This window comes from Podarcis pityusensis, assembly GCF_964106645.2.
Source record: "Podarcis pityusensis genome assembly, chromosome: 12".
NCBI classification, from domain to species: Eukaryota; Metazoa; Chordata; class Lepidosauria; order Squamata; family Lacertidae; genus Podarcis; species Podarcis pityusensis.
In genome coordinates, this window is record NC_138037.1 from 32,789,364 (window position 1) to 32,815,904 (window position 26,541).

Sequence of the window (26,541 nt, forward strand, 5' to 3'; positions counted from 1 at the left end):
AGTTTGTTCAGGGTGCTGGGAATTGTAGCACTCTCAGGTGTAAATTACAGTGCTGGGGATTCTTTGGGGAAAGCCATGTGTTTTAATGTATGGCGTCCATTACTAGGGCCAAGCTAGATGCAACAGCAACGACTCTGTACTTGTGGAGTCTCATTCTGAAAGCAAAAAAGACCTAACCTACGTCTCTCTGTGGTTCTTTTCACCCTGCCCAAGCAACAGCTGGTATCAGAGTTAGGCAGATGAGTGAAGCTGTAGGGATGTAAGCTGTTTGTGTGTGAGAGGGGAAATTCACTAGTCTGCTTCTCAGCTCAGACCCCCACCTCCACTTTCTACCTGATTGTGGCACTTCCGTTCTTAAACAAGGCAGAGGTGGGTGCTGCTACATCTCCTTTGGCTCCCAAACAACTGCACTGGCTGAAAGCAACTGTGTTCAATCCACCATCCCAAACACTTGCCAAAAACAAGCCACACATGTTGAATAACTAGAAAGGCTCATATTTTGTAAACAGGAAATTCTGATGGCTGTAAAAAGAAAGGGGTGAGTGGGGGGGGGGAGAACAGCATGGAAATTTCAGATTACTCTGACCATGAATTTGGCATGTTAAGAGGAACATGAAGATGCACATATGAGGACGTTGGTCAAAGTACAAACAAGATGATGAAAATGGCTGAGTCACACATGCAAGCTCTTAAAGGATGCTTCAACAAATATTACAAGGAATATCCTCAACCACAGCCTGAATGGAAGCACTGTGTGGTCCTGGGACACAATTTTCTAATGAAGAAGTCTTTACATGTTGTTTTTTATGTGGAGTCTGTCTCACCAATCTGTTCTGGTCTTTCATGGAATGAAGGACCTGGTTTCGGTATTGGTATGAGTATGTGGGTGCTAGGAACCCTAAATCCTTGGGTCCAGTAGTTATTAATTAATGCTTGGAATATTAAGACTGGGTGTCAATATTAAGACTGAATGTGTATGAAGCCAGTGTTTCTTAAGCCATACTCGTGTGTAATGAGCTGTGTGCTAGATGCTATTGATTCCCGGCTATCAGCAAGTATTAAAAGCTAATTAAGCTAGGCAGCGCTGCCACCCACCCTCCTCGGCTGCGGCACACCACACACCTGGCAGCATATCTGACCAGGTGGCAGAAAGCATCCCACCTTGGCTGCGGCTGTAGCAGCTCCACCTCTGCTGTCAGGTCAGGCCTGACTCGACAGCGGAGGGCAGGAGGAAAGTGGGCAGCAGTTTCCCTGCCCTTCTCCTACCCTGAACTGTGGCACCCGCTCTGTCGCTGCACCACAACAGTATGAACCCCAGGGCCCTAGAAATTGTAGTGAAAGCCAGGGGGTGACAGTCAAAGATTCAACACATGTGACAGCCATCTTGGTCTGAGGCTGTGTTTGGACCAAGAGGAGACCACTGACTTTCTTAACTGTGCAGGTCACGATCATACAGATGCTGCTGGTCTCCTTCTGAAAATATCATCTTACATCACCTATGTCAGTCCCAACCTTGCCTCCCCTTAAAGACTCTGTGGCTTACGCCTAAATATTGCACAATAGCCATGCCCCCTAAATGGAAGGCCTACTTCCATATAAACGGGACGCAGGTGGCGCTGTGGGTTAAACCACAGAGCCTAGGACCTGCTGATCAGAAGGTTGGCAGTTCGAATCCCCGCGACGGGGTGAGCTCCCGTTGCTCGGTCCCTGCTCCTGCCAACCTAGCGGTTCGAAAGCACATCAAAGTGCAAGTAGATAAATAGGTACCACTCCGGTGGGAAGGTAAACAGCGTTCCTTACGCTGCTCTGGTTCGCTATAAGTGGCTTAGTCATGCTGGCCACATGACCCGGAAGGTGTACGCCGGCTCCCTTAGCCAATAAAGCGAGATGAGCGCCGCAACCCCAGAGTCGGTCACGACTGAACCTAATGGTAAGGGGTCCCTTTACCTTTACTTCCATATAAATAGTAAAGATGGACACCCAGCTGTGACCCAGCCATTCTGCTTAACTTTCGCTAACTCCCTGGGCTCCTCCGTCACCTGTATCTTCTGACAAAGATGACTGAGGAGAGGCTTTTGAGGAGAGGCCTAATGGCCTTACTTCGCTGCTTCCCTTCTGGTCAATACTGCACAGGTTGAGGATTTTTATCATCCACTTCATTATTAGTTCTGCTATATTTTATAAGGGGTGGTGGTGGTAAGTATCGCCCATTTTGAATATAGCTAGAAATTAATTTCAAACTCAGATTGAGATTTATACCAAAATTCTTCTCAGTCAGTTCTAAGGAGAGATGCTTGAAGAATGCCATCTAGTGGCTACAAGCAATGTAAGAACAAATACATATTTTTTTTGTTTCCTCTGCTAGATACTGTACTATATGCTTGCGAAACTACTACTATTTATGGCCTGCCATATACTTTTAAATCCTATTAATGACACACAGTACACACAGGTATAGATAAATATGCACACAAACGTAAGCATTTCCTTATGTACTTATTTAAAATATTTCTAATCCTCCCTTATTGCTAGCAATCCCAGGTGTGGTACAGTAAACCAATTTAAAATCAACAATTATATCCAGCCAATAATAACATAAAATCAACAGCTGCCCAGCGGGAAGGATGTTTAAGACTGATATTACTTGTAATCTGTCTTGGGAGGATTTGTATCCTGAAAGATAGGATTAAATAACTGACATGAATGAATGAATGAATGAATGTCCAGTAAGAAATTAGTAAACAGCAGACAATACATAAATACTGTGTTTTCAGCCTTGGCCTAGAACAAATACCTTACAAATGCCTGATTGTAAGAACAAATACCTTACAAATGACTTGCCTGCATAAGCGAGTCTTCAGCTGGTGACACAAACGAAAAAGAGATGGTGGCAGCTGTATTTCAAAAGGGAGGGCATTCCACATACAGGATGCTACCACAAAGAAGGTTCTCTCCCATTCCCCACCCCCCCATAGGATATCAATGGCAAAAAGATGTTTCCAAATTTATCTGGCAGGGGAAGAAACCAAGGATTAAGTATAAACTATTAACAGAGACCAATGAAAGAGGTGGCTTCTCTCTGCCGGATTTGAAATTATATTATGAGGTGTCATGTCTCTGCTGGCTACGGGAGTGGATAACCTTAAAAAATACAGATATCTTAGACCTTGGGGGTTATGATAATAGATTTGGTTGGCATGCATATTTATGGTATGAGAAGATCAAAGTGCATAAAGCCTTTTTGAATCACTTGGTAAGAAAAGCAATTTATGGTGTATAGGAAAAATATAAAAACCTGTTAGAGCAGAAGACACCATGGTGGCTTTCCCCAGTGGAAGTGATATCCTTGAAAAAGACTAATGCAAAAAGTGAATGGGCAGCCTATAATGGGCAACGGGGTAACAAGAAGGGCCTCTCCTGGCAATCTTAACACATGTGTGGGTTAATTCAGGGGAAATGCTCCTCAATATTTTAGCCCCAAGTGCTGCGCAGGACTTTATAGGTCATCTTCTGCACCTTGAATTTCACCTAGCTGTATACTGGCAGACACTCTTCCAGGATCTTATAAGCCTAGGTTCCTTGAAAAGATGACCTCCATCTTCTGTACTAGCTGAAGTTTCCCACACAGTGAGTCACAGTAATTTACTTGATCAGACATTCAAATATGAATTTTCTTATGGAATTTTTGTTTCCTGAGAAATACAGAACCATAAACCAGCCCAGCCCTACCACTGGGTAGAGTGAGGTACCTGCCTCAGGCATCAGATTTGGAGAGGGGGCACCAGGGAGCATCAGCAAAGTGTTGGAGAACAAAGCTATGTGTGCCCCACAGCCTGCCCTGCACCTCCTAAGCAAACTTGCTTCCCTCAGAAATGCTGCCTTGTTGACAGCGCTGAAGTAAAGCTCAACTGCCAGACCAATTGGCTGAAATTGCTTCATGCCACAAAATCTCTTGGGCCAGCAGTCTTGCTTATTAACTTAGCTCTGCTTAGGGGCTAGATTTTTTTTTTTTATTTTTTTTTGAACCAGCTCATGAAACAGATTCACAGTGAATGCTAAAGAAGAATGTGCTTAACCTGGCATTTTCTGTTTCCCAACAAGGGTTAGCGAGAATAAGGTCTCAGATGCAAAGAATATGTAATAACCACTTATGTTGAGCTGTTGACAGAGAAGGGGTGCTTTATGCCAGTTTTCAAGTTTGATGAAAATGGGTGGCATTATTTTTCTGTTGGGAGCAGGAGGGGAAGTTAAATTATTATATTGCCTTGAGGTACTGAGAGTCATAAGTGATATGAAAGTGGCAAAACATCAAGAACACACATTCAGCAGGATCCCAGAAGGTGAGTCAGGAACCAGGAGTTGTGGGTCAAGCAAGTACTCAGGCCCAGTGGCCTGAGAACAAAACAAGATATAGGTCATCAGGACTGGAGGATACAGGAACATCCCAGAGCTCAGGAAAACCTTGTTGCAAGGCTCAGTAGGAACAGAAAGCCCTGCTATTACTCCTTCCTATCCAGAAGATTCCATGACTAGCCAAAGTGAGCAGAGTCAGTCTCAGGCCTGAGGGTTCTTCACTGATGTTGCTTCAGGAGATGACATGATGCCCTCCCTTGCCTGAGCTCCCTTCCTTCTGCATTTCCTCAAGACACGTACAGTTTTCTTAAGTAGCCATATGGAAGGTTAGGGATGGGCTGCCTCAAAATTTCTCTCAGGCCATTGATGGCTCCTTCAGAAGTTGATAATATGTGCTCCCTGGTCCATCAATGAATCTGGAAACTAATTGTGCAAGTCTAGTTTCTGAATCAGTGGCATAGCATGGTAAGCAGAGGGGCACAACCAGGTGCAATGCTCGCACACCCCACCCCTGAGTTGGCAGAGTAGCCAGGCCAAGAAGGTGTGTGACCACCGCCATCAGGAGCAGCAGTGGCAGCAGTCATGTTCCTCATGGGCGCCACATGTGACTCCTGGCACATGGCTCCACCTCAGCTTCCCAGTCCACCAGGGTGGTGCAATACTTGCCCTGCTCCGGGCACTGGCAACCCACGCTATGCATCTGTTCTGAATATTGATTCATCTACTATTTCATATATAATGAGAGTGTAATATGTGAATCTGAGCAAGTTAGCTACTTTACAAAATAAACTAGGCCCTATCCCTGTAATGTGTATAAGTGGTGACAAAGAGCTAATACTCCAAACACTGAAGATGAAGAGCCAAAATTAGTTTTGATGAGCTATAAGGTGAGCTAGTCTTTAGTGTGACTACCTAAGCAGTGATCCAGGCTGAAAATAGAAACATATTCACTATGCACCCAAGTTTCAGCAAGCATCTTAATGTCGTCAAAAAAGACTTCAAAGTCAAAGCCTAAGGCATCTGCTCCCAGAGGCCTAAAGCTGCATCTTCTCCATTTAGAAGTCTGCTGTTCAGTGATTAATCCTGCTGTTGGAAATGTTAGTGATGACGTAATTTTCCTATAAGAAATGAAAACTTCATTTCTATTATTTTCTTTTATCATTTGATTTGTCCCCATAGAGTTCTAAAGTGAGAGTTTTGGCACATTTTAGTCTAAACATATTTTTTTTCATGTGTGAGACCTATAATAAATACCCCGGTTTTATGTGTAGTTGTGCTTCAAAGTCACATATGTTTTCCTTGGTGTATGGGATGACCGTGTCACTCCAATTACCTAATGTAGCTTTAGTAACTAAAAAAAGGAAAAGAAACATGATACACTGATATACGTGCTATGGTTTATTTACTTAAAAGAAAACTGCTGATAAAACAGGCACCATGGATACTAAATCCCCATGAAAACTAAATTTCTATGACACTATTTTTAGCTCCATCCATTTATCATTTATTTTACAGAGGTACAGACAAGGGCTGCATTCATACCATACATTTAAAGTACCATGATGCCACTTTAGGCAACCATGGCTTCCCCCAAAGGATTCTGGGAGCTGTAGTTTGTTAAGGGTGCTGAGAGTTGTTAGGAGACCCCATTCCACTTCCAGAGCTATTACTTCCAGAGTGGTCTAATAAGTGGTCTTCTTCTCAGGGAATGCTGGGAATTGTAACTCTCTGAGGTGAGTAACAACTCTCAGCACCCTCAACAAACTACAGCTCCCAGAATTCTTTGGGGAAAGCCATAATTGTTTATAGTGGTATCATAGTGCTTTAAATATATGGTGTGAATGTGGCCAAGGAGATACAGGCACATAAGTAATTCATTCCATGCCACTTTCCTCAGATTTATTTGTCCCTTGGGATTCTCCCCAGGCCACATTTTTCATCAGCCCTTCCTCATACCCTGTTCGAGTGGTTTTTGCCCAGCTGAAATGTGCCCTTGAAGTCTGGTAATACTTCTGGCTTGCCTGGATGGGGAACTGAGGCAGGTGTCTAGAAATGCAATTGTTTTTATTTGTAACTGTTTTTAGAACTGTTTAACTATTCTAGAGCATTTTTCTTTGTTTTAGTTTTTGTTAATTGTGCATCTGTTTGCTGCCCTGGACTCCTCTGGTGGGGAAAGGCAAGATATAAATTCAGTGAATAATAAATCCGATGCAGAGGACACAACAAAACACACATGACCAAGAATATGACAACTAGAACTTGCTTTTCAATGGTTGGCTCAGCTCCCTGAAGGAAAGACAGTCGGAGCTATTGATATTCCAGCCACAAAACACCACCACCCTACCCTCCCTCAGCCCATCGCAAGCACTCCATGATTGCTGTTCCCTTTTCCCTGCCTCTCAGTGGCTGGTTTTGCTGTGATAGTTGACTGGGAAGCGCAGTTTCAAAATGGCGGCTGTTTCAAGCTGCAACAAGAGCCTAGAGTGGGAGCAGGTGAGTGACTTCAAGCACTTGTCTGTCCCCATGCAGAGAAGCTTTGTGTTCATATGGTGTGTGGAAAGGGACGCCACCAATAGACCACTTAAAAAGATAACCCCAGTTACAAATGTGCCCTTTTCCTAATTCCGCATGTATCTCCTTTCCTTCATCCACTACAGACCGCGATGCCCATGGGCAAGGCTTTGTGAGTTCACCATAAATGCCAGGCTACTCCTCATCTCCACCAGTCTGTCCAGCTGGCAGGTGTGGTCACAAGGTAGGAGAGCACATCCGCCTGCTGGCCTGATGCAAACATGCCAGAGGAAAGTGAAAGGAAAAGAGGCGGAAGCGAGTTTCACGTGTGACAGTTTGAATGAGGCCAGTGTGGAAGGCTGCCGCCGCTGCCTGTCACCATGTCTTTAAGGAAGGTTGAGTTAGAATGTCAGTTGGAGGCAGCCAAGCTGGATTCTGCTTCTCCTCCTTTGTGAATGAAGCATCCAGGGGAAGGTTGGCTGGCTGGCGAAGGGGGAGATGATGCACCCTGCATCCAGCCTGAGAGAGAGGTCTTTGAGAAAGCCTGGGGAGCCACGGTGCATCAATGCAGAGGCTGCTGAGGTAGGCAGATGGATGGTCCGACTGAGGGTAAAGCAGCTTCTTCCTGCATCTTGAGCCAGTGTGGTGTAGTGGTTAAGAGCAGGGGACTCATAATCTGGTGAACCGGGTTCGCGTCCCCGCTCCTCCACATGCAGCTGCTGGGTGACCTTGGGCTAGTCACACTTCTCTGAAGTCTCTCAGCCCCACTCACCTCACAGAGTGTTTGTTGTGGGGGAGGAAGGGAAAGGAGAATGTTAGCCTCTTTGAGACTCCTTCGGGTAGTAGAACTCCTATTAGAATAAACAAGTTCCGTTATAAATACTGAAATACCAAAGAATATGGATAACAATGTGTAACAGAAAAAGAAGTAGAAAGTTGATTTAATAGTGTGTGAAAGAAAGTAATAGAAATAGAAAGAAATTGCAATTGAGTAGATTGGAAGTCTAACACAGGGTGGGGTGAGGGACAGTGGTGGGAAAAGGAAGTATGTGCAGGATTGTGTGTGGGTATGTATAAATATTTTTAAGGATTGTATGAAATGTATGTTTGTTTGTATATCGTAATATGTATGTATAAATGTATTAATTGAATTATTTCAATAAAACTTTTAAAATTAAAAAAAGAGAATCCTTATGGTAGTGACAAAGCGGGATAGCAAATCCATCCTCCTCCTCCTCTTCTTCTTCTTCTTCTTGAATTTCATGACATGGCAGGGGTGAGGAAGAGACCAGCAGTGCCTCCTGTGTTGTAGAGGCAGCATGGGGTGGGGGCTTCTGAAAAGGCTACAATTGACGCCTCTGAGGAGCATGCCACAGCCATTGCTGCCCCTGTGGCAGCAGCAGGCAATGCCTTCCTTAGAGGCCAGATCTGCTGTCCCTGTGGATCCTGCCACCCAAGGCAGCCACCGCACCTTGCCTCATGGGTGGGCCAGCACTGCAGATTACATCTGTGTCTTAAACGTCTGTGTTGCTTGGTTTTGTTTTGTTTTGATCTGTCGATGCAAGATTGCCTGCCAGCTGCAGTTCAGCACATCAAGGAATCCTAAAGCTGGTTTAAACAGTATCATGCTTGCATCAGTCTGGTCTGATAAGAAACTTTGGCAGAAAACGTCCAGCCAATTAAGAATGATATCATATGAACTGGCCCTAAACTCATGTTCAGCCATGAGTTTATTAACTCCAGTAGAACAAGGCTCTCCACCCCCATACTCTTATAGCTATGCTTTGAATATATGATTTGTAGGAGTGAATCTTTTTTTCCCTTCCAAATTCCCATGACTCTAGACTGACTAGTCACGAAAAACAAAGAATTAATAGCTGAGAGCTATACAGCAATCCTCATATCTATGTTTCTTCCTCTATCTTCCAGGAGCCAGTGTTGCCCCAAGGCATTCAGTGCTGTCTTCCCCACAAATATGTGGTAAGGCACGTACTGAAGCGAAATGAAGTAAGGAGGATAAAAACTGGAATGTAATAGCTGTAGGTATTTTTTCTTTCTTCTATTCAAGAATAGGCGAGAAAGAGATCCTGTGAATTCAATTTCTCTTTTTATATATAAGAATATATTTTGTTTAATTATGTGCATTGTTTCTGACACACCATTTGTTTCCAGGCTTTAGGAAAACAGTTGAAAATATGTGGCTATAAGAAAAATAATGAAGTTACCGATTTGTATCTTGGTGAAAAGTAAGTACCGTATATTCTTCTTCTTTTTTTGCTGATTTAAGGCACTGTTCTGTTAGGCTCAGCTGAAAAGAATCAATTTTTAGACTGATTAATCTTTAAGCAATAGAAAACAGAACTTCTTTTTGGTTCTGTGAAAATAAAATAGTTTGTTTCCAGGACCAGTAAGTTGCCATTTCATTCTTAAATCTTTATTTTGTGAGGCCAGTGCTCATCTTAAAAAAGGTAAAGGACCCCTGACCATCTTAAAAAAGGTAAAGGTAAAGTCCAGTCATGAATGACTCTGGGGTTGCGGCACTCATCTCGTTTTACTGGCCAAGGAAGCCGACGTTTGTCCACAGACAGTTTTTCCAGGTCATGTGGCCAGCATGACTAAGCCACTTCTGGCGAAGCCAGAGCAGCACACGGAAACGCCGTTTACCTTCCTGCCGGAGTGGTACCTATTTATCTACTTGCATGTTGACGTGCTTTCGAACTGCTAGGTGGGCAGGAGCTGGGACCAAGCAACTGGACCTCACCACCGATCTTCCGATTGGCAAGCCCAAGAGGTTCAGTGGTTTAGACCACAACGCCACCCGCGTCCCGTAGGGCTCATCTTAGAAAAGGCTAAATATCAGAATTCCCTTAGTGATGTACAAATTGTGCTAGCAGAATGGTTTGCACAAGAGAAGGCGCAGGACCCAGCATAATGCACAATCATTATTATCTTCCTTACCATAACACAGTAGGGGTTGCTCTAGCAGTCAGAGAATGTTGAATGTAGGCCAGAGTTTGCACATCCAAACCAGCAAACTGATTTGTAGTTTCCCTCCAAATCATAATTGCTCACCATGATTTGCTTCTGCTTTGCAGTTTAGGTATAGGCTAAGCAGGAAGCAGTTCATTGTATCTGCCCATACAAGGGGAAGAAAGGACCAAATAACCAGAGCATGGTTGTTTCCACACCTCCCAAACCATAGTTTGCAACATTACTTCTAAACTGGCTGACTTGTGTTGTGTTGATTGGAGCAGGGCTGCTATAAAAAGCTAATAAATATTTAAGTCTGTGCATTAAAATCCTCCAGTACTGTTAATGAAGCACAGGAAATTCTGCTTCTGAGAAAGCTGTCATCTTGAGGAAATTGATTAGTTTAGTTGTAAATTGGAAAAGAATGCTGGAGGCCCAAAGGGCATGCAAAGACTAGAAAGACCTGCATAAAGAGGCAGGTTAAAAAAATTATTGGAATTAAACTCTCCTTGGAAGAAATGTAATGCCTTTGGGTGCAATCCTCAGATGAGTTTCTCCAGATATGTTCTATTTATTTCAGTAGAATGTCTCTAGAGTAAGTGGTTTGAGGGCTGCAGTCTGTTCATCAAAAGGGTAGGCCTGGAGATATGGGGCAGGGTGGGGGAATGAAGCCAATTAAAAGTAAGTTTAAAGTTTTGGAGAGAGAAATAGAAGATAACTTGCATGTGGATAGAAATCAATAAGGAAAAGTGATTGTTGTGTGTGCATTGTGCAGAGCTCCAGCATTTTATAAAAAAAACATCATGGGATTGAGAATTTTGCCCAGGTATGTCAAATTTTGCCAAGAGTCCTTTAAGCCATGGCTAAATTGCCGAGAATCTGTGCCATAACAGAATGCAGTATGCAGAGTATCTGTTCCGGGTTTTCTTTTTCTCTAGAGAGATCAAACCAATCACACTAGGCTTCCTTTGCCATTGTTAGACAGGCTCTTCAAGCCTGGCAGCAGACCAAATAGAAGACAAGTGTTCATTCACCACATCTAGCTCCCGTTAGGTGGGAAGCAATACATCTCCAGCTATTTCCTCACCCCAAATGGTTCATAGCTTTCCCCCTGTCTTGAATATACATTGATCATGACAAATGGAAAGAACATTGAGAAATGGCTGCAATTTCTTTTTAGATAACCACTTAGGGCCAAATGTGTCATGGAAGATCTGAGGTACATAGAAGATCTCACCTTCTTTTGTTTTCACCAACAGCAGTCATGGGTGGAGGAAGCTGGGCTTTTATGAGTACAGGAAGCTCCCCGCTTCAAAAGAGGCCCCTCTAACTTACTGTGATGGTAATTGTGATGCCAACATATAAGAGAAGGACCCTTGCTGCTCGTCTCACACCTGAAGAGTGCTAATGTTAATATATGAATGGACATTCCCCCCATGCACTCAGTTGCTTTGCAGTGTGATCACTCAGACCATTAAGTCTCTAATTAACTATGGTTTTTGTTTCATCCAAAACAAGCAAAACAACCCAGATTATCAGCTTCAGAAGAAGCCAGAATATTAAACCATGATATATCCTGGCTTGTTCCAAAGCTGCTAACCAAGCTGATACATGATCATCTGAAGTCAACCACTGATACTTGCGTTCCTCACCAAATATGAGGTAAAATTGTGGAGACTGAGAACTGTTGGTACTTAACAAAAGTCATTTATTTACTACTTTAGATGCTCAGCAACCACTGGGTGTGAATGAATTTCCATATACAGTGGTACCTCAAGTTACAAATGCCTCAGGTTTCAGACGCTTCAGGTTACAAACTCTGCTAACCTGGAAGAGTTACCTCGAGTTGAGAACTTTGCCCCAGAATGAGAACGGAAATCATGTGCTGGCAGTGCAGTGGCAGCAAGAGGCCCCATTAGCAAAAGCACACCTCTAATTAAGAACAGTTTCAGGTTAAGAACAGACCTCCAGAATGAATTAAGTTCGTAACTAGAGGTACCACGGTATTACTTCATAAGCAGTACTGTATATGCTTTTCTGACAAAAGAGGATTGCTTACTGCCAACAGTATGTGAGCACATTGAATCAAAAAGCAGCTGTTACTGATGCAATTACATAACTGCTTCAGTGCTTATTTCTGATGTATAATAGTATATTAAAGTGGGTATTAACAACTGAAGTTATATAACTTTTGTTTCAGAGGATTAAAAGAAATCCCTGATTTATCACAGTTCCGGATATTAAGCCATTTGTGGCTAAATAATAATAAGGTAATAAATATAAAGTTTACATTATTTTTTACACTTTTGACTTTATTTTTGGCAATAAAAAGTAATGGGGGATTTTGTAGCATTAAAAAAAAAAGCTTAGAATTTGTTGAATTTATAGACTGGGTCCAAAGCTAGAATGCAACCCCATTCATTTCAGGAAAAGAGATTTAAACATATACCTAACTGCCACAATGGAATTAAATTTTGGCTGTGTGTTTAGTACTAGTACAGTGGTACCTTGGCCCTCAAACTTAATCTGTTCCGGAAGTCCATTCCAAAACCAAAGCGTTCCAAAACCAAGGCATGCTTTCCCATAGAAAGTAATGCAAAGTGGATGAATCCGTTCCAGACTTGTAAAAACAACCCCTAAAACAGCAATTTAACGTGAATTTTACTGTCTAACGAGACCATTGATCCATAAAATGAAAGCAATAAACAATGTACTGCAGTCACACAATCAATCAGTCAGTAGCTGAACTGGGTTCCACACAGTCATAAAAACAAAACAAAAAGAGCCACAAAAACAAAAATGCAAAAGAAATAGCAAAAGCAGACAGACCTCAGCATAACACTCAAAACGGAGCACGTTCGGCTTCCGAAAAAAGTTAGCAAACTGGAACACTTCCGGGTTTGCAGTGTTTGAATTCCAAGTTGTTTGAGTACCAAGGCGTTTGAGAACCAAGGTACCACTGTACAAGTATCACCATATGGTTGGGAGAAAGGGCTCTAAGGGATGGAAAAACTCCCATGTGAAATTGCTGGTCAGTGCAAACAATCCTGAACTCTGGGGACAAATGATCTGACATTTGTCAGATACTTTCAGCAGCTTCCTCTGCTTCTGTATTGCTGAGGCAGGGACAATTTGCCCTTGGATACTTTCCCAGAGCCATTTGCTCCCAACCCCTGGTGAGCCACAAACACCATCCTTTACAGTTCAGAGCTATTTGGTGCCCCTGTCTGAGACTGAACATTGAGTGCATTTAGGCAGCCGCTATAGTGGGGCAGGTGCACTCCTTGGACTTTCAGGGCAGAATATATACAAGTTTAAAAGCAGAAACATGAATACATGTTACAACAATGAATCAAGAAGAATAAATAGGCAGACGGAAGGCTTTTTGAAAGTCACACAATAGCCACAGGTTCTGTCACTGGCTGCTCACATATGACTGTAAATACATACATACATACATACATACATACATTTCTAAGGCTATGAAAAGATACTGTAAAATTCCATATAATTTGGGAGAACATACAGGTTTATCGCCTTGGGCTAAGAGTAATCACATGCCATATAATGTCAACCATGTTGAAAGGCTGCCGTTATTACAATGTTTTGCATGTTTCAGTATGCTAGCTAGCAGACAGCTTCTTTGTACAGTTCAGGCCTGTACAATGTAGGGCCACCTCTATGCTTGCTTGCTTGCTTGCTTGCTTGCTTGCTTGCTTGTGCACCCCTTGGGTTAATTCCAAATACCTGTTGCTTGTTTCCCATACCTGTGGAAAGTTGAAAGGCTGAGAGAGTGGAAGTCTTGTGAGCTGTTGCTGGTGGAGCAATAGACATAACGTACCAGGGCGTGCGGAAGGGGAGGGGAAAGGTAACCTAAACATGAAATATAGGATGCAGAAAGACTTGTGAGGTGGAGAAAGAGCGTAAGAGAGGGATATTATATATTTATTTTAAGCAAAAGAGTGAGACTGTTGGATGGGAGAAAGGTAAGAACACCACATTTATTGAATACAGAAAGTCTATGAGCGCTCTCACTCACACACGCAAACCTTTTATTACATCTATCCACTTCCACGATGCAGTTCAAGGTGGTTTACAGGCCCCTGAGCATGGCTAAGTTCAGCAAGCTTGCTGCATCTTGTCCCTTCAGCCCATGTGCTGGGACCAGCTTATCTCTTCCACCGTTTGTGAGAACTGAGCCATTGTTATAGGTGCCTCAGACTTCTTTGGGAGGAATGGCACGATAGAAATTTAGTAAATAAAATGTGCATTCCACCTGATCCTTGTTTAACGCTCTAACACTGTGTATTTTCTGAGAGTCTGTATTCTACTATCACTGTGTTTACATAATTGTTTTGATTTCTACATTGTATAAATTATACATTCTATAAATATTAGGTTATGTATTGACATTTGTATTCTGTGATGTAAACTACCCTGAAGTCTTTTGATGAAGGTCAGAATATAAATTTAATTAATACTAATATTAATACTTCTAATATGTAGCAGATTAAGTATTAGCAGACTATATATCCTTTGCTGAAGCTCTCCTTTTCCAGCTTTATGTGGTTTGTGCCACTTCAGGACAAAGGATGAAGAGGGTAAAATGGCTGAGGTTTCAGCAGACTGGGTGGCATTCAGTGAAGTTTTACTAAGAGCAGACTTACTGAAATTAATGGACCTAACTTAGATACGTTCACTAATTTCAACAGTATGGAAATCATATGACATGCAAAAACATGTTATAGGTAGATGCTTAATATGGAAGAAAAGAACATTTCTACACTGTGCACTTTGGGGCCTGTTATGTTTCTAATCTGTTATATGGGAAATTTCACAGGCCTATTTAAACCCACAAAGATAGCATATAATATATGCTATATGGTATAGTTCTTCACCAATAAAATCACATGAACCTATTGTTCTAATTCTCATAATTCAGATTCAGAATCTAACTATGTTGAAGCATAACTGCTGCTTGACAGAACTGTACCTCAACAATAACGAAATCCGAGATATATCAGGTATGGCGTTAACATAATCTCTTTTGAACCGGGAGTGATTCCTGTGAGCATATATGTGTTAAATTTGGTTGAAATAGACTGCAAGAAGTCCTGGAAATAAGACAAGTGGTGCTTCATGAAAATAGAAAAAAGAGAGAATAAGTCTCTAGTCCTAGAAAGAGGGCTTGGGGTCCCTTCCAACTCTATGATTTTATGAGTGTATGAAAGTTATGAAGCAAAATGTGCAAGTATCCTTCTAAGCAATTTCTGTGAAATGACCCAGCCTGCCTGCTCTTGACTGTCAGTGTTTTTAGCCAATTAAGCAATCAGTGAAATCAAAGCTGTGATTGATAAGCGAGTTATTTCCCCTTAAGTGCACTTTCCCTGCTTCTCTCTTATTTTCTAGTTTTTGGAATTCAGAAAACCTAAATAATTCCCAGCCAGTTGCCAATCTCCCCTTCTTGGATAAGGTTCTTGGGTGAGTGGCTGTGGAACAGATCCAGGTGCTCTTGGAGGAAACTGATTTTCCAGATCAATTTCAGTCAGGGTTTAGCCCTGGTTTTGGCACAGAAACCGCTTTGGTCAGCCTGTATGATGACCTTTGTCAGGAGAGAGAGGAAATGTGTCCCTGTTTAATTCTCCTTGACCTCTCAGCAGCTTTTGATACCATTGACCATGGTGTCCTTCTGGAGCAGTTGTTTGAGTTGGAGGTGGGTGGCAACACTTTGCAAAGGGTGCTTCCAGAGGGTGATGCTTGGGGAATGTTATTTGGCCCCGTGGAGCCTTCAGTGTGGGTTTTCTCAGGGCTTGATTTTATCCCTCATGCTGCTTAATCACTGAGTGTGGTCATCCTGAGTTTTGGAGTATGTTGTCGGCAATACGCTGATGACACACAGCTCTGCTTCTCCTTTACATCTGCAGGTGAGGCAGTGGATGTGCTAAATGGTTGTCTTGCCTCAGTAAAGAATTAGATGATAGTCAATAAACTGAAGCTCAGTTCAGATAAACTGAGGTACTAGTAGTTGGTGGCTCCCTAGCTCTGATGGCTGGGAGGTTGATGGGGTTACACTCCCTCTGAAGGAGCGGGTACAGAGCCCGGGCATTTTTCTGGTGTGGAGTGCCTTCCATCAGATTCAATTGGTGGTCAGGCTGCGCCTTTATCTGGACAGCTGGACAGTGATAGCCGAATTTCTGTTGTCTATGCTCTAATAACCTCTAGGTTAGATTACTGCAATGTGTTATATGTGGGATTGTCTCTGAAGATGGTTCAGAAACTTCAGCTAGTGCAGAATCCAGTGACCAGGTTTCTCACTGGGACAAGATGGTTTGAAAACATAATGCCAATCCTAGCTTGACTGCACTGGCTGCCAATTAGCTTCCAGGCCCAATTCAAATTGTTGGTTTTGACCTATAAAGTCTTAAACAGCTCAGGACTGCAATGCCTCAAGGATTGTCTCTCCCCATATGAATTTACTCCGTATGTTCACCCTATCTTCATATGCCTCCTCCATGAGAGGTTCAGACGGGCAAAATGAGAACAGGCCTTTTCTGCAGTGGCTCCCTGTTTGTGGAGTGCTCTTCAGAGGGAGGTTTGCCTTAGATATCTTTAGGCTCCATTCAGAAACTTTCCTCTCTAACCAGGCTTTCAGCCTTTTAACTACCTGTGATCTTTTAGAAGTGGGTTGGATGTTTTTTAATGTTTAGTGTATTTTGGTTCGAATGTATCCATATGGGGTTGTTGTTGTTTTTCTGTTCATTTGGTTTTTGGTTGTAAGTCGCTGGGCGAGATAAGGAGACGTAACAAACTGAAGAAACAAAATAAAAGCACAAGTGAGGCATTATTTTATTGTTAATTGTTGTTGCCATTTTAGGTGCTCTGAAACATATTCATGTGTTGCAAATCCTGATGCTTCACAACAATCACCTGAAAACCCTGGAGAAAACTGTGAAAGAGCTTCAAGGAATGCAACATCTGCAGACCTTAAGTAATCATTTACCTTTCTCTCTCTCTCTTTCTTTTTCCTCCCCAGGCAGCACAACATTGACAGGACCCACTCATATATTTAGTAGAAAACAGATAGTTTTGAGGAGAAGGATTGAATAAGATATATTAGCCTTTTTTGGAAATGCTTTTTGCTGAGCAAATAAGATTCTCTAATTGAACATACCAGTATCAGTTTTAACTAGTGTCTGCATTTGTTTTATTTTACGTTACTGACAGAGCAAGGGGTAGATGAAAATGCTTGAGACTCTGAAATTTCATATTAAGATAAACAAGACGGTGCTGGCGCCACTAAGCGTTGCTGCATTCAAATCGCCTTCAGGGAAGTAGGATTATAAACTGTTAACCTGTTGAAAGTGAAAGTGTAAGCAATCTTTCTCAGGTTTTTCCCCCTCCCTAAAGGAATGTGCTCATAGATCATACCAGGGCTTTCAGAACTTTTAAGAAGCAGGAACTAATTTAATGCCTCGGTAAAGTAATTAATAGAGGTATTTAATATTGTTACAGGCCACCCTAATCTCTGCCGAGTGGCAGCAAGGGATTCCAGGGGTCTTGGCACTTAACCAAGCTTTGTGTTTCCTTGGGGGAAATGATGCTGTAATATCTTAGAAATACAGTTTATTGACACATGTTTACGCCTGAGTTTTATGGCGGGAGAGCTCACAGCAATTATATCCCGAGATGGGGATGCTGCCCTTCAGTCCCACATGGCGTTCTGTCCATGTCCTTCTCCTTCTTCCCAGAAACCCCTGCTCCAAAAACCTGTTGCAAAAGGACATCCTCTCTTCCTGTGATGACATCGCGCCCCACAGTTACCCTGGCAACCTCCCCCTCTCATCTCTGCTTTTGTCTTCTGCTAACTAACACACATCTGGGGGGAAAGGACAGCATCTGCATGGTCAATTGTTCTTTAATGGCCCAGTCACATTTCTCCTTGTGTTCTTAATGGCAACAATATCAACTTTTGGGGGGAGGGGGGCCTCAAATATTTTATTGGGGGTGTGTGGTAAAGGAACCTTGGCCCTTCAGTGTTGGCTCCTATGCCAAAGACCTTTCTATTCCAGCTTTCCATTCTCACAGTGGCCAACTTGATGCCTTTGAGAGGCTCACTAGCAGGAGATGAGCACAACAGCGCCCCCTTCTCATTGTCCTTGGCAAATGGCATTCAGAGGCCTGTGATACTTTTTAAAGCAGGGGTCAACAAACTTTTTCAGCAGGGGGCCGGTCCACTGTCCCTCAGACCTTGTGCGGGACCGGACTATATTTTGGAAGAAAAGAAATGAACGAATTCCTTTGCCCCACAAATAACCCAGAGATGCATTTTTAACAAAAGCACACATTCTGCTCATGTAGAAACACCAGGCAGGCCCCACAAATAACCCAGAGATGCATTTTAAATAAAAGGACACATTCTACTCATGTAAAAACACGCTGATTCCCAGACCATCCATGGGCCGGATTTGGAAGGCGATTGGGCTGGATCTGGCCCCTGGGCCTTAGTTTGCCTACCCATGTTTTAAAGGCATCCAAGATGGCAGCCAGCGCACCAGTAAAAAATCCATGGTTCAACAATATGCTGAGTGAAGTATTTCCTCTTGTCTGGTATTCTGAGAGGGGGGAAGGTTGTATAATTTCTCCAAATTATGCACACCTCTACCATGTCCCTTTCTTACTTGCTTTTTTACTGAATGAAAAAGCCTCCAATGTTGTAAACTTTCCTCAAAGAGGACTTGCCCCATTGATCATTTTGACTGTCCCCCTTTTCCAGCTCTATAACCTCCTTTTTCGAGGTGCGGCAACCAACACTTTAGACAGCATTTCGACTGCAGTTACTCCATAGATTTATATAAAGGCCTTCTGATATTCTTGTGTACGGAAGTTTTAGGCTCTGTACACTATTCAAAGTGATGAGATTATTTCTACAGAGATGATTAAATCTCTACTTCATAGCCATAAAAGTAGTGTTCTTTCTACTACTGCCATCTAGTGGTTCTTTGCATGCAATCGATTACCATGATTTATTTTTGAGCGAGGAAAGAAGTCACAAAAATAGATGAACGAGATTTTTCAGGATATGGCCGGAAAAAAAGATAGATTATGTTTTTTATCCAGATATTGTCATTATTAAAAGAAATCACTGATATATTGAAAGTGTCTTCCCGAAGCACAAGTCACTAATGTGCCTCACTACTGAGTTGCTTCTCTGGCAGTGTTTTAAAGCTTTCCCCCCTCTGCCATGAGACTAATGGAGTAGCATAATATTAAAACATGGTTTAGCACTATGTGTGTGAGTAGAAATAAGCTTCAGCAAAATCTTGTGCTTTCACCCTTCCTCCTTCCCTCTCGTCCTCCCCATGTGGCCAGGAGAAGGACTTTGCTATCATTTACTTTGTGGGTGATTTGTCTGCGTAATTAAATAATCTTCAACCTGTTTTGAACGGGGTTGCACTTCTTCTAAGGAAGAAAGTTTGCAGTTTGAGGATGCTCCGTGATCCAACACAGGTTAGCCTCATAGGGAGAGAGAGTGTTATTTCTGTTTCATTGGATATACCAATTACGACCCTATCTGGGTAGAGATAAGCTTGCAGCAGTTATCTAAGCTTCGATAATCTCCTGCTTAGATAACTGTACTGTGTTATATGTGATGCTGCCTTTGAAAATAGCCTGGAAAGTCCAGCTGGCCCAAAATAGATCTGTGAGATTATGAATGAGTACAGGTATATATATAAATATACACCTGTATATATTTTTAAAAAGGTGATAGAACGGATTGTCAAAACTATCAAGGCATCTCTTTATTAGCTGCGGACGGCAAAACTCTTGCAAGCATCTTAGCAAACTGTCTCCTAACAATAACAGAGGCTACCCTTTCTGAATCCGAAAATGGTTTTCGACCTTCTAGGGGGACAGTAGACATGATTTTCACTGCTCGACAGCTTCAAGAAAATTGCAGAGAGCAAAACCAAACCCTGTATATGGCCTTTATTGACCTAACTAAGGCCTTCAACAATGTAAATCATAATGCCCCATGGACTGTCCTTTTGAAAATCGGCTGCCCAGATAAATTTGTGAACATCCTTTGTCTCCTCCATGAAAACATGACAGCAACAATTGCAGATCACAATGGCTCTCAAAGTGCACCATTCAGTGTGGGATCATGTGTTAAACAGGGTTGTGTTATCTACCCAACTCTATTTATTAGTTTCATCGCAATGATCCTACACTTTGTCGAAGGGAAACTCCCCACTGGAGTAGAAATCATATACTGAACAGATGGAAAGCTCTTTAATCTGAGTAGGCTGAAAGCAAAGACCATTGTGTGCTTAGAGAGAGATGGTGGCCATTTCATGTGCTCTACCAGGGAAATGTCACGGCCTGCAGTATTCTGCCGGTATTACACTCTTTTATACTGTGCAATGCAGCAATAGAGAATCACATAAGATAGTTATGTAATGAGTTTAGGGTATGGAGGAGACTGCAGATGACTTAAAGGTAAAGGGACCCCTGACCATTAGGTCCAGTCGTGGACAACTCTGGGGTTGTGACACTCATCTCGCCGAGGGAGCTGGCATACAGCTTCTGGGTCATGTGGCCAGCATGACTAAGCCGCTTCTGGCAAACCAGAGCAGTGCATGGAAACACCATTTACCTTTCCGCTGGAGTGGTACCTATTTATCTACTTGCACTTTGATGTGCTTTCGAACTGCTAGGTTGGCAGGAGCAGGGACCAAGCAAAGGGAGCTCACTCCATTGTGGGGATTCGAACCACTGACCTTCTGATCAGTTTAACCCACAGTGCCACCCGCGTCCCACGCAGATGACTTACCTGCATTGAATTCTGAAGCATTTCAGCCACAAGACCAATCATGCTGATAAAATCCCAGACACCTAATTCCTGCTAGTCACTTTTTCTAATGGAATGATAACCAGCAATCTGCATAATAAGATGTGATTTGCCCCTTTGGCCAGGATCAGAGTATCAGAATATTTCTGGTTAATCATAAAGAACAAACAAGAACTTCCAAGACTCATAACAAGTGGCAAAAAGGCATTTGTTACAGATCTTTTTTCATGTACCTCACAATGGGCCACAACGTTCAGGAAGGAGGTGCTTTGTGAATACAAACTGGTTGATTATGTCTGTATAGTATCTACTGAAATATGGAGGAGGTTGCCAAGTCTTTGCTCAGTCATTCTGACCATTGTTCTCTTTGTTTCAACTCCTGCAGACCTGTTTAATAACCCCATGTCTCATGATCGCAGATACCATCTGTACGTAATATACCACATTCCTTCAGTAACATTGTTTGACAGAAAAGGTAGAAACTGTTTCTCCCCCACTTTCTTTTCTTAATAGACGTGAAGGATAATCACTTAATGCTTTTATATCTGAACAAGAAGCAATATATTTGTGGGTGCCCTTACTCAGCAGCCATCAATTTTGTAAGATATACTTGTTAGTATTGGGTGGATACATTGCAAGACATCATTCATCTTTAATAGAATTATCTGGCCCTACTTTTAAGAAACCTTCATGGAAATGAACGTGCATCTATAGCCTGGTTAAGTGAAACTGTAACAGCTTATTTATTTCAGTTTCCAGGGGAGTTGTCTTTGTTCGTGTATTACCACACAAGCAACAACATTTTATTGCTCCTTAAAGACACATAGATTTATCATGATTATTATTTGCTCTCCCATCAGATGTCAAGGAGATGTGTAACTATACAAACTTTAGAAGACATCTGAAGATAGCCCTGTATTGAGAAGATTTTTAATGTTTAATGTTTTATTTTGTTTTTATATATTTGGAAGCCACCAAGAGTGGCAGGGCAACCCAGTCAGATGAGTAGGGTACAATTATTACTATTATTGCATGTATCTGTTGCATGAAAGATTTATTATCCTCTGTTGATGGATGCAGTTGTGTGTGAGCATAAACAGTGAGGTCAGAAGGCAGCGAAATGCAAAAAGTACAGACCAAGCATCACAGAAGTACTTAAATGTTTGTAAAGTAGGCATAGCGGCCATTCACAAAGCAGTGCTGAAAACACAAGCAGCCGGCATTGCTAAATTAATTTGCAAAGTTAATTCATTAATTTCATGGAACAAGCCCTATGTAATGCTTACTAAAACTGGCCTATTCAAGGTGGACTATAGAGTCTATTATTTAACGCCTTTCACATACTAGCAGTAGGAAGTCCTCTCAATTCCCATAACCAAATCAATTGTAAGCGACATAGGGCAGTTTCAAAAGCAGTTTGGAATATATCAGGGGAGACTGTAGCTCGGGGGGGGGGGGGATGTCAAAAAGCCCCACAGGGAGCAGAGGTAACACATGGGTGCACCTAAAAGAGCTCTCTTGACTGTGACCAGAAGCCTGCCTCTCTAGAAACATTAAGCTACTACTGTCTGTAAATCACACAAGTTGCAACATCCCTTAGTGCTAGGCTGTCACCCACCTAAAGAATAAAGAAATATAATATGTCAGCAGCTGGTTGAGCTCCAGATAATGCCATCTATTCCTATGTTACAGAAGTAACTCCAAAAGAAAGAGTATCAGCTGTTCATATATATGACCATGAACGGTCCCTCGTGCTTCATTCTATAGGATTTGGGAAGAAAATCGATGAACCGTTTTTGCCCAAGCAATCATTTTGCCTAACACCAACCAAAGTGATAAGATTGCCTCCAGGTATTTAACAGTGATTCAGAAAATAATAATAATAATTATAATAATAATGCAGATGAACAACCATTGCCTCCTTACATTAAATGACTTTCATAACTATATAATTGCCTTGCTTTTTAGCAGTCTACTTGGGATTCTTTGAGGGCTTGCTGTGATTTACACTCATTGTCATTCTAGGCATCTCAGTAAAAGCTGTTATCTTTTAGAAGAAGAAAATCATCGTTAAATTACTCAGGGTATTTACTGTATAATTCAGCTATTCTTCCCTTTTCCAGATATCTAATATTGGTCTTTAAGATTTTAAAGCTTGAAAATAAGAAGGGCTTGGCATGTGCTGCATACATATAGCTGCTTTCCTTCTCATTTATAGCTTTTTCACCTGGTGGGTCAGATACTCCCCCCACCCCACCCCTTTGGCAGTCAATGTTTGGCACATTAAGAGCAAATGAGCAAGCAGACTTGAACTCTACATATATCAGCTGGAGGGCAGGTTCAATCCTGCTTCCTGCAGGGATTAGGTGGGTGAGCAACCTCTCCTGCACATCCCAAACCAAGCAGAACTGAACTCCCCAAGCCCCAGCTTGATGGACATGTGTTGTCAGGTGTCAAGCAGGCAGGCGAAACTTAGCCCACAAGTCATAGATTTCCAGTTTTATGGCAAGTCTTTTCAGTTGTATTCCAGTGACTACTGCCACAGCCATTGAAGATTCCTAATCGGTGCACAAAAATCTTTAGAAACCTCTACCTGCTGCTGCCTTTTTCTTAGTTATGTGTAGTTGAAGCAGGTGACAAATGGGTTTTGGAACAAGATGGAGACAGATTGAAATTGCAGAGTTTTGAAAAACTAAAAAACAAAGTGCGAGACTGGCTTCATTATTATCAGATAATGGAGGCATACAATTTGGATAAGAAAATTGGCTTCCAGGTGGAAAAATCAAAATTAGAAACAGAACTGTTAGAACCCAAAACTAAGAATTTGTCAAGAATGTATAACTTGCTGCTGAAATGGAATACTCAGGATGAAACGGTGAAATCTGCTATGATTAAATGGGCACAAGATGTTGGACATAACATCATGTTCGCTGACTGGGAACAGTTATGGACCACAGGTATGAAGTTTACGGCATGTAACGCCCTAAGAGAGAATATTATGAAAATCATATACAGGTGGTACATAACCCCAGTCAAGCTTGCAAAAATTTACCATTTGCCTGATAGTAAATGTTGGAAATGTAAAGAAACTGAAGGTACATTTTTTCACCTTTGGTGGACGTGCCCAAAGATTAAGGCTTTCTGGGAGATGATATATAATGAATTAAAAAAGGTATTTAAATATACCTTCTTGAAGAAACCAGAGGCCTTTCTCCTGGGCATAGTCAGCCAATTGGTGTTAAAAAAGGATAGAACTTTTTTTATGTATGCTACAACAGCAGCAAGAATACTCATCGCAAAGTATTGGAAGACACAAGAGCTACCCACACTGGAGGAATGGCAGATGAAAATGATGGACTACATGGAATTGGCGGAAATGACTGGCAGAATCCGTGACCAGGGAGAAGAGTCGGTGGAAGAAGATTGGAAGAAATTTAAAGATTATTTACATAAATATTGCAAAATTAATGAATGTTAGAGTGATGTTGGATTGAAGCTAAGTGGCTTCTAGCTGTACAGGTTTTAAAGTTATAAATATATTAAGATTAAGGATTAGGATTAAAAAGGTTAAAAGAACGGAAAAATTGGTTTTTAATAGGTAAAAACTTAATGTTATAATATATTAGGATTAAGGATTGGGACTAAAAAGGAGGGAAAGAAATTGCTGGACTAACAAACTGAATTGGAATACAAAAGAGGGAGGTATGAGGAGGTCCGGGAAACAAGTAAATGTAAAAGAAGTTATGAAAAGACGGAATTGTTTTTAATTGTTTTTTCCTTTTCCTTTTTGTATTTTGTATTGTGTATTTTTCTTTTTCTTTTTAAATTTTCCTTTTTTATTAATGTGATTCCTTTTCTGTGAAACTTTAATAAATATTATTTTTTTTAAAAAAAGAAGAAACAGGTGACAAATGGGAAGCAAATGATTTTGTCCACAGGGAGAAATCAATCACAAGTTAACTGTATATAAGGCTAAGCAAGTAACTAGAAAGAACTATCTCACTCAGTGAACCATTTAGGCCAAATTGCTAACTTACAAAACTTGCCATTTGAATCTAATGGAATTTAGAATTGACTGAAGCTGTTCAGTATTCTGCATGTCAAGGGCTATGCAGACTTGAATAACTTTTTCCAATCTTTGTTTTAGGTTGCGAGTTTGGAAATCACCTGGTTAAGTAAGCAGAATCTGCCTTTCCTTTATTTCTAATCCATTAATATTTAGATACAGTGGTGCCTCGCAAGACGAAAAGAATTCGTTCCGCGAGTCTTTTCGTCTTGCGATGTTTTTCGTCTTGTGAAGCACGGTCCGTCGCAACTGCGCCTCTTCAAGCGGCTTTAAAAAAAAGCGCAAGACGTTTTCGTCTTGCGAAGCAAGCCCATAGGGAAATTCGTCTAGCGAAGCAATGCAAAACCGAAAAACCCTTTCGTCTAGCGAGTTTTTCGTCTTGCGAGGCATTCGTCTTGCGGGGCACCACTGTACGAAGCTCCCAGTCTAACAACTTAAAAACAAAAGATTTATTTTGCCCTAATACATCATGCCCACTTCATCAGATGCTTGAAGTGTTATCCCCGGCTGGCAGATACAGGTTAGCCAGCCACTCCATTCACATTGCCCCCATGTGTGTAGTAACTGCCTACTGTGCATGGAGGTGAACATAATCTGCTAATGAAAAAGGGAATTGTGGTCAGTACTAAAAACACCCCTTGTAGAATAAGCGCATCTCAAATGCATTTATTTATTTATTTACATTCTCTGGTCAATATGCAACACTCTCCAAGAAAATGCTGTTTATTTCTGTCTGTAGATCAGAAGCAGACAAATGGTTGCTTGCAGACCGCTTTCTAATTTTATGCAAATTGCGGCATCCCCTCTTGCTGATCAGCAGGGGAAAGGGGGCATTGCTGTAGTCTCATCTCCCTTCCCTCCCCACTTGTCATCGGCTAAGCAGAGGTTGGGGGGCTGTAAATACATGTCTACTCCTCATTCACCATGGGGCTCCACACAAGATTCCTTCCATTCATAAATGTTTCTGTGTGTGAGAAGAGGCAGATGTGGGTGGTTATCTCCCCCACCCCCGTAAGATCCCCACGTCCATTCATTTTGAGAGTACACGCCCATGAGGAATGGATTCTCACACGTACCTCAGCCCCACCTGTAAGCCATTCCTCCACCCACACAGAGGAGCAGTAGGGAAACAGCTGAGTTGTGCGGAAAGTGTGGGGCACAGCAGCAGAGTCTTGTTGCTCAGCTAGGAAGTGGGGGTGGGCTGCAGATAAATATTTGTAGCGAAACCACCCCCTGACTTTGCTTTACTTCTTGACTAAGTGGTACAAAAGAAACCATAAAAAATATTTACTATGCATTGGGTGCCAGATTAGTGTCAAATCCATTCACATTTAAACTTTAGTTTTCTCGTTGCAAAAGAGAGAAAAAAATCTGGTCATTTACTTTCTCCCCCCCCCCCCCCACTTTTTGTTTGGTTCTTTGGAAGGATTCCGTATGAAAACCCAGAACATGCTGTACTTGTGAGGGCCATGAGGCGATCTGTCATGGAGTTCGCCACTGTTGACTGGGAGAAGATGCCCACCTGCGAAGAGAAACGCCTTGGCAGCAATCCAGAAAAAAGGCCAGAGAGACTGACAATTAAGTTTCGATAAATGTGACTTTTCTCCGACAGTTGTCTCTTTTAAAAAACCCCAACACATTTCTTTTGCTGCTCTTGGTATTGTTGCTCTTTAAACATCAATTAAAATCATTTCAAGCAGGAAAAAAAATCCAGTTACATTACCATTTTAGCACTTAATGCATAGTATGAAGGGGTGATATTTAAAGCTATAAAAATCATCTGTTAGTTAAA

General features: G+C 41.9%; 1 protein-coding gene across 4 annotated transcripts; it reads left to right on the forward strand.

The window, feature by feature from the left end:
• The first annotated feature begins 7,274 nt into the window (after positions 1-7,274).
• Positions 7,275-26,462, forward strand: LRRC72 (leucine rich repeat containing 72). Of its 4 annotated transcripts, none has more exons than XR_013978046.1 (9): positions 7,276-7,446; positions 9,037-9,110; positions 12,035-12,104; positions 14,777-14,858; positions 16,709-16,822; positions 21,069-21,158; positions 22,376-22,534; positions 24,831-24,913; positions 25,168-26,154. XR_013978046.1 is itself a non-coding variant. In XM_080975066.1 (9 exons), exons 1-9 carry the CDS (start codon positions 7,363-7,365, stop codon positions 26,339-26,341), a joined length of 792 nt encoding a protein of 263 aa, XP_080831192.1. In that variant the 5' UTR covers positions 7,277-7,362; the 3' UTR covers positions 26,342-26,462. The 4 variants fall into 4 exon arrangements, 3 of the variants coding, with proteins under 3 accessions (XP_080831193.1, XP_080831192.1, XP_080831191.1); XM_080975066.1 differs by lacking the exon at positions 25,168-26,154 and adding an exon at positions 26,176-26,462 and having other exon boundaries at positions 7,277-7,446; positions 22,451-22,534; positions 24,831-24,858; XM_080975065.1 differs by lacking the exon at positions 25,168-26,154 and adding an exon at positions 26,176-26,462 and having other exon boundaries at positions 7,280-7,446; positions 24,831-24,858.
• The last annotated feature ends 79 nt before the right edge of the window (positions 26,463-26,541 follow it).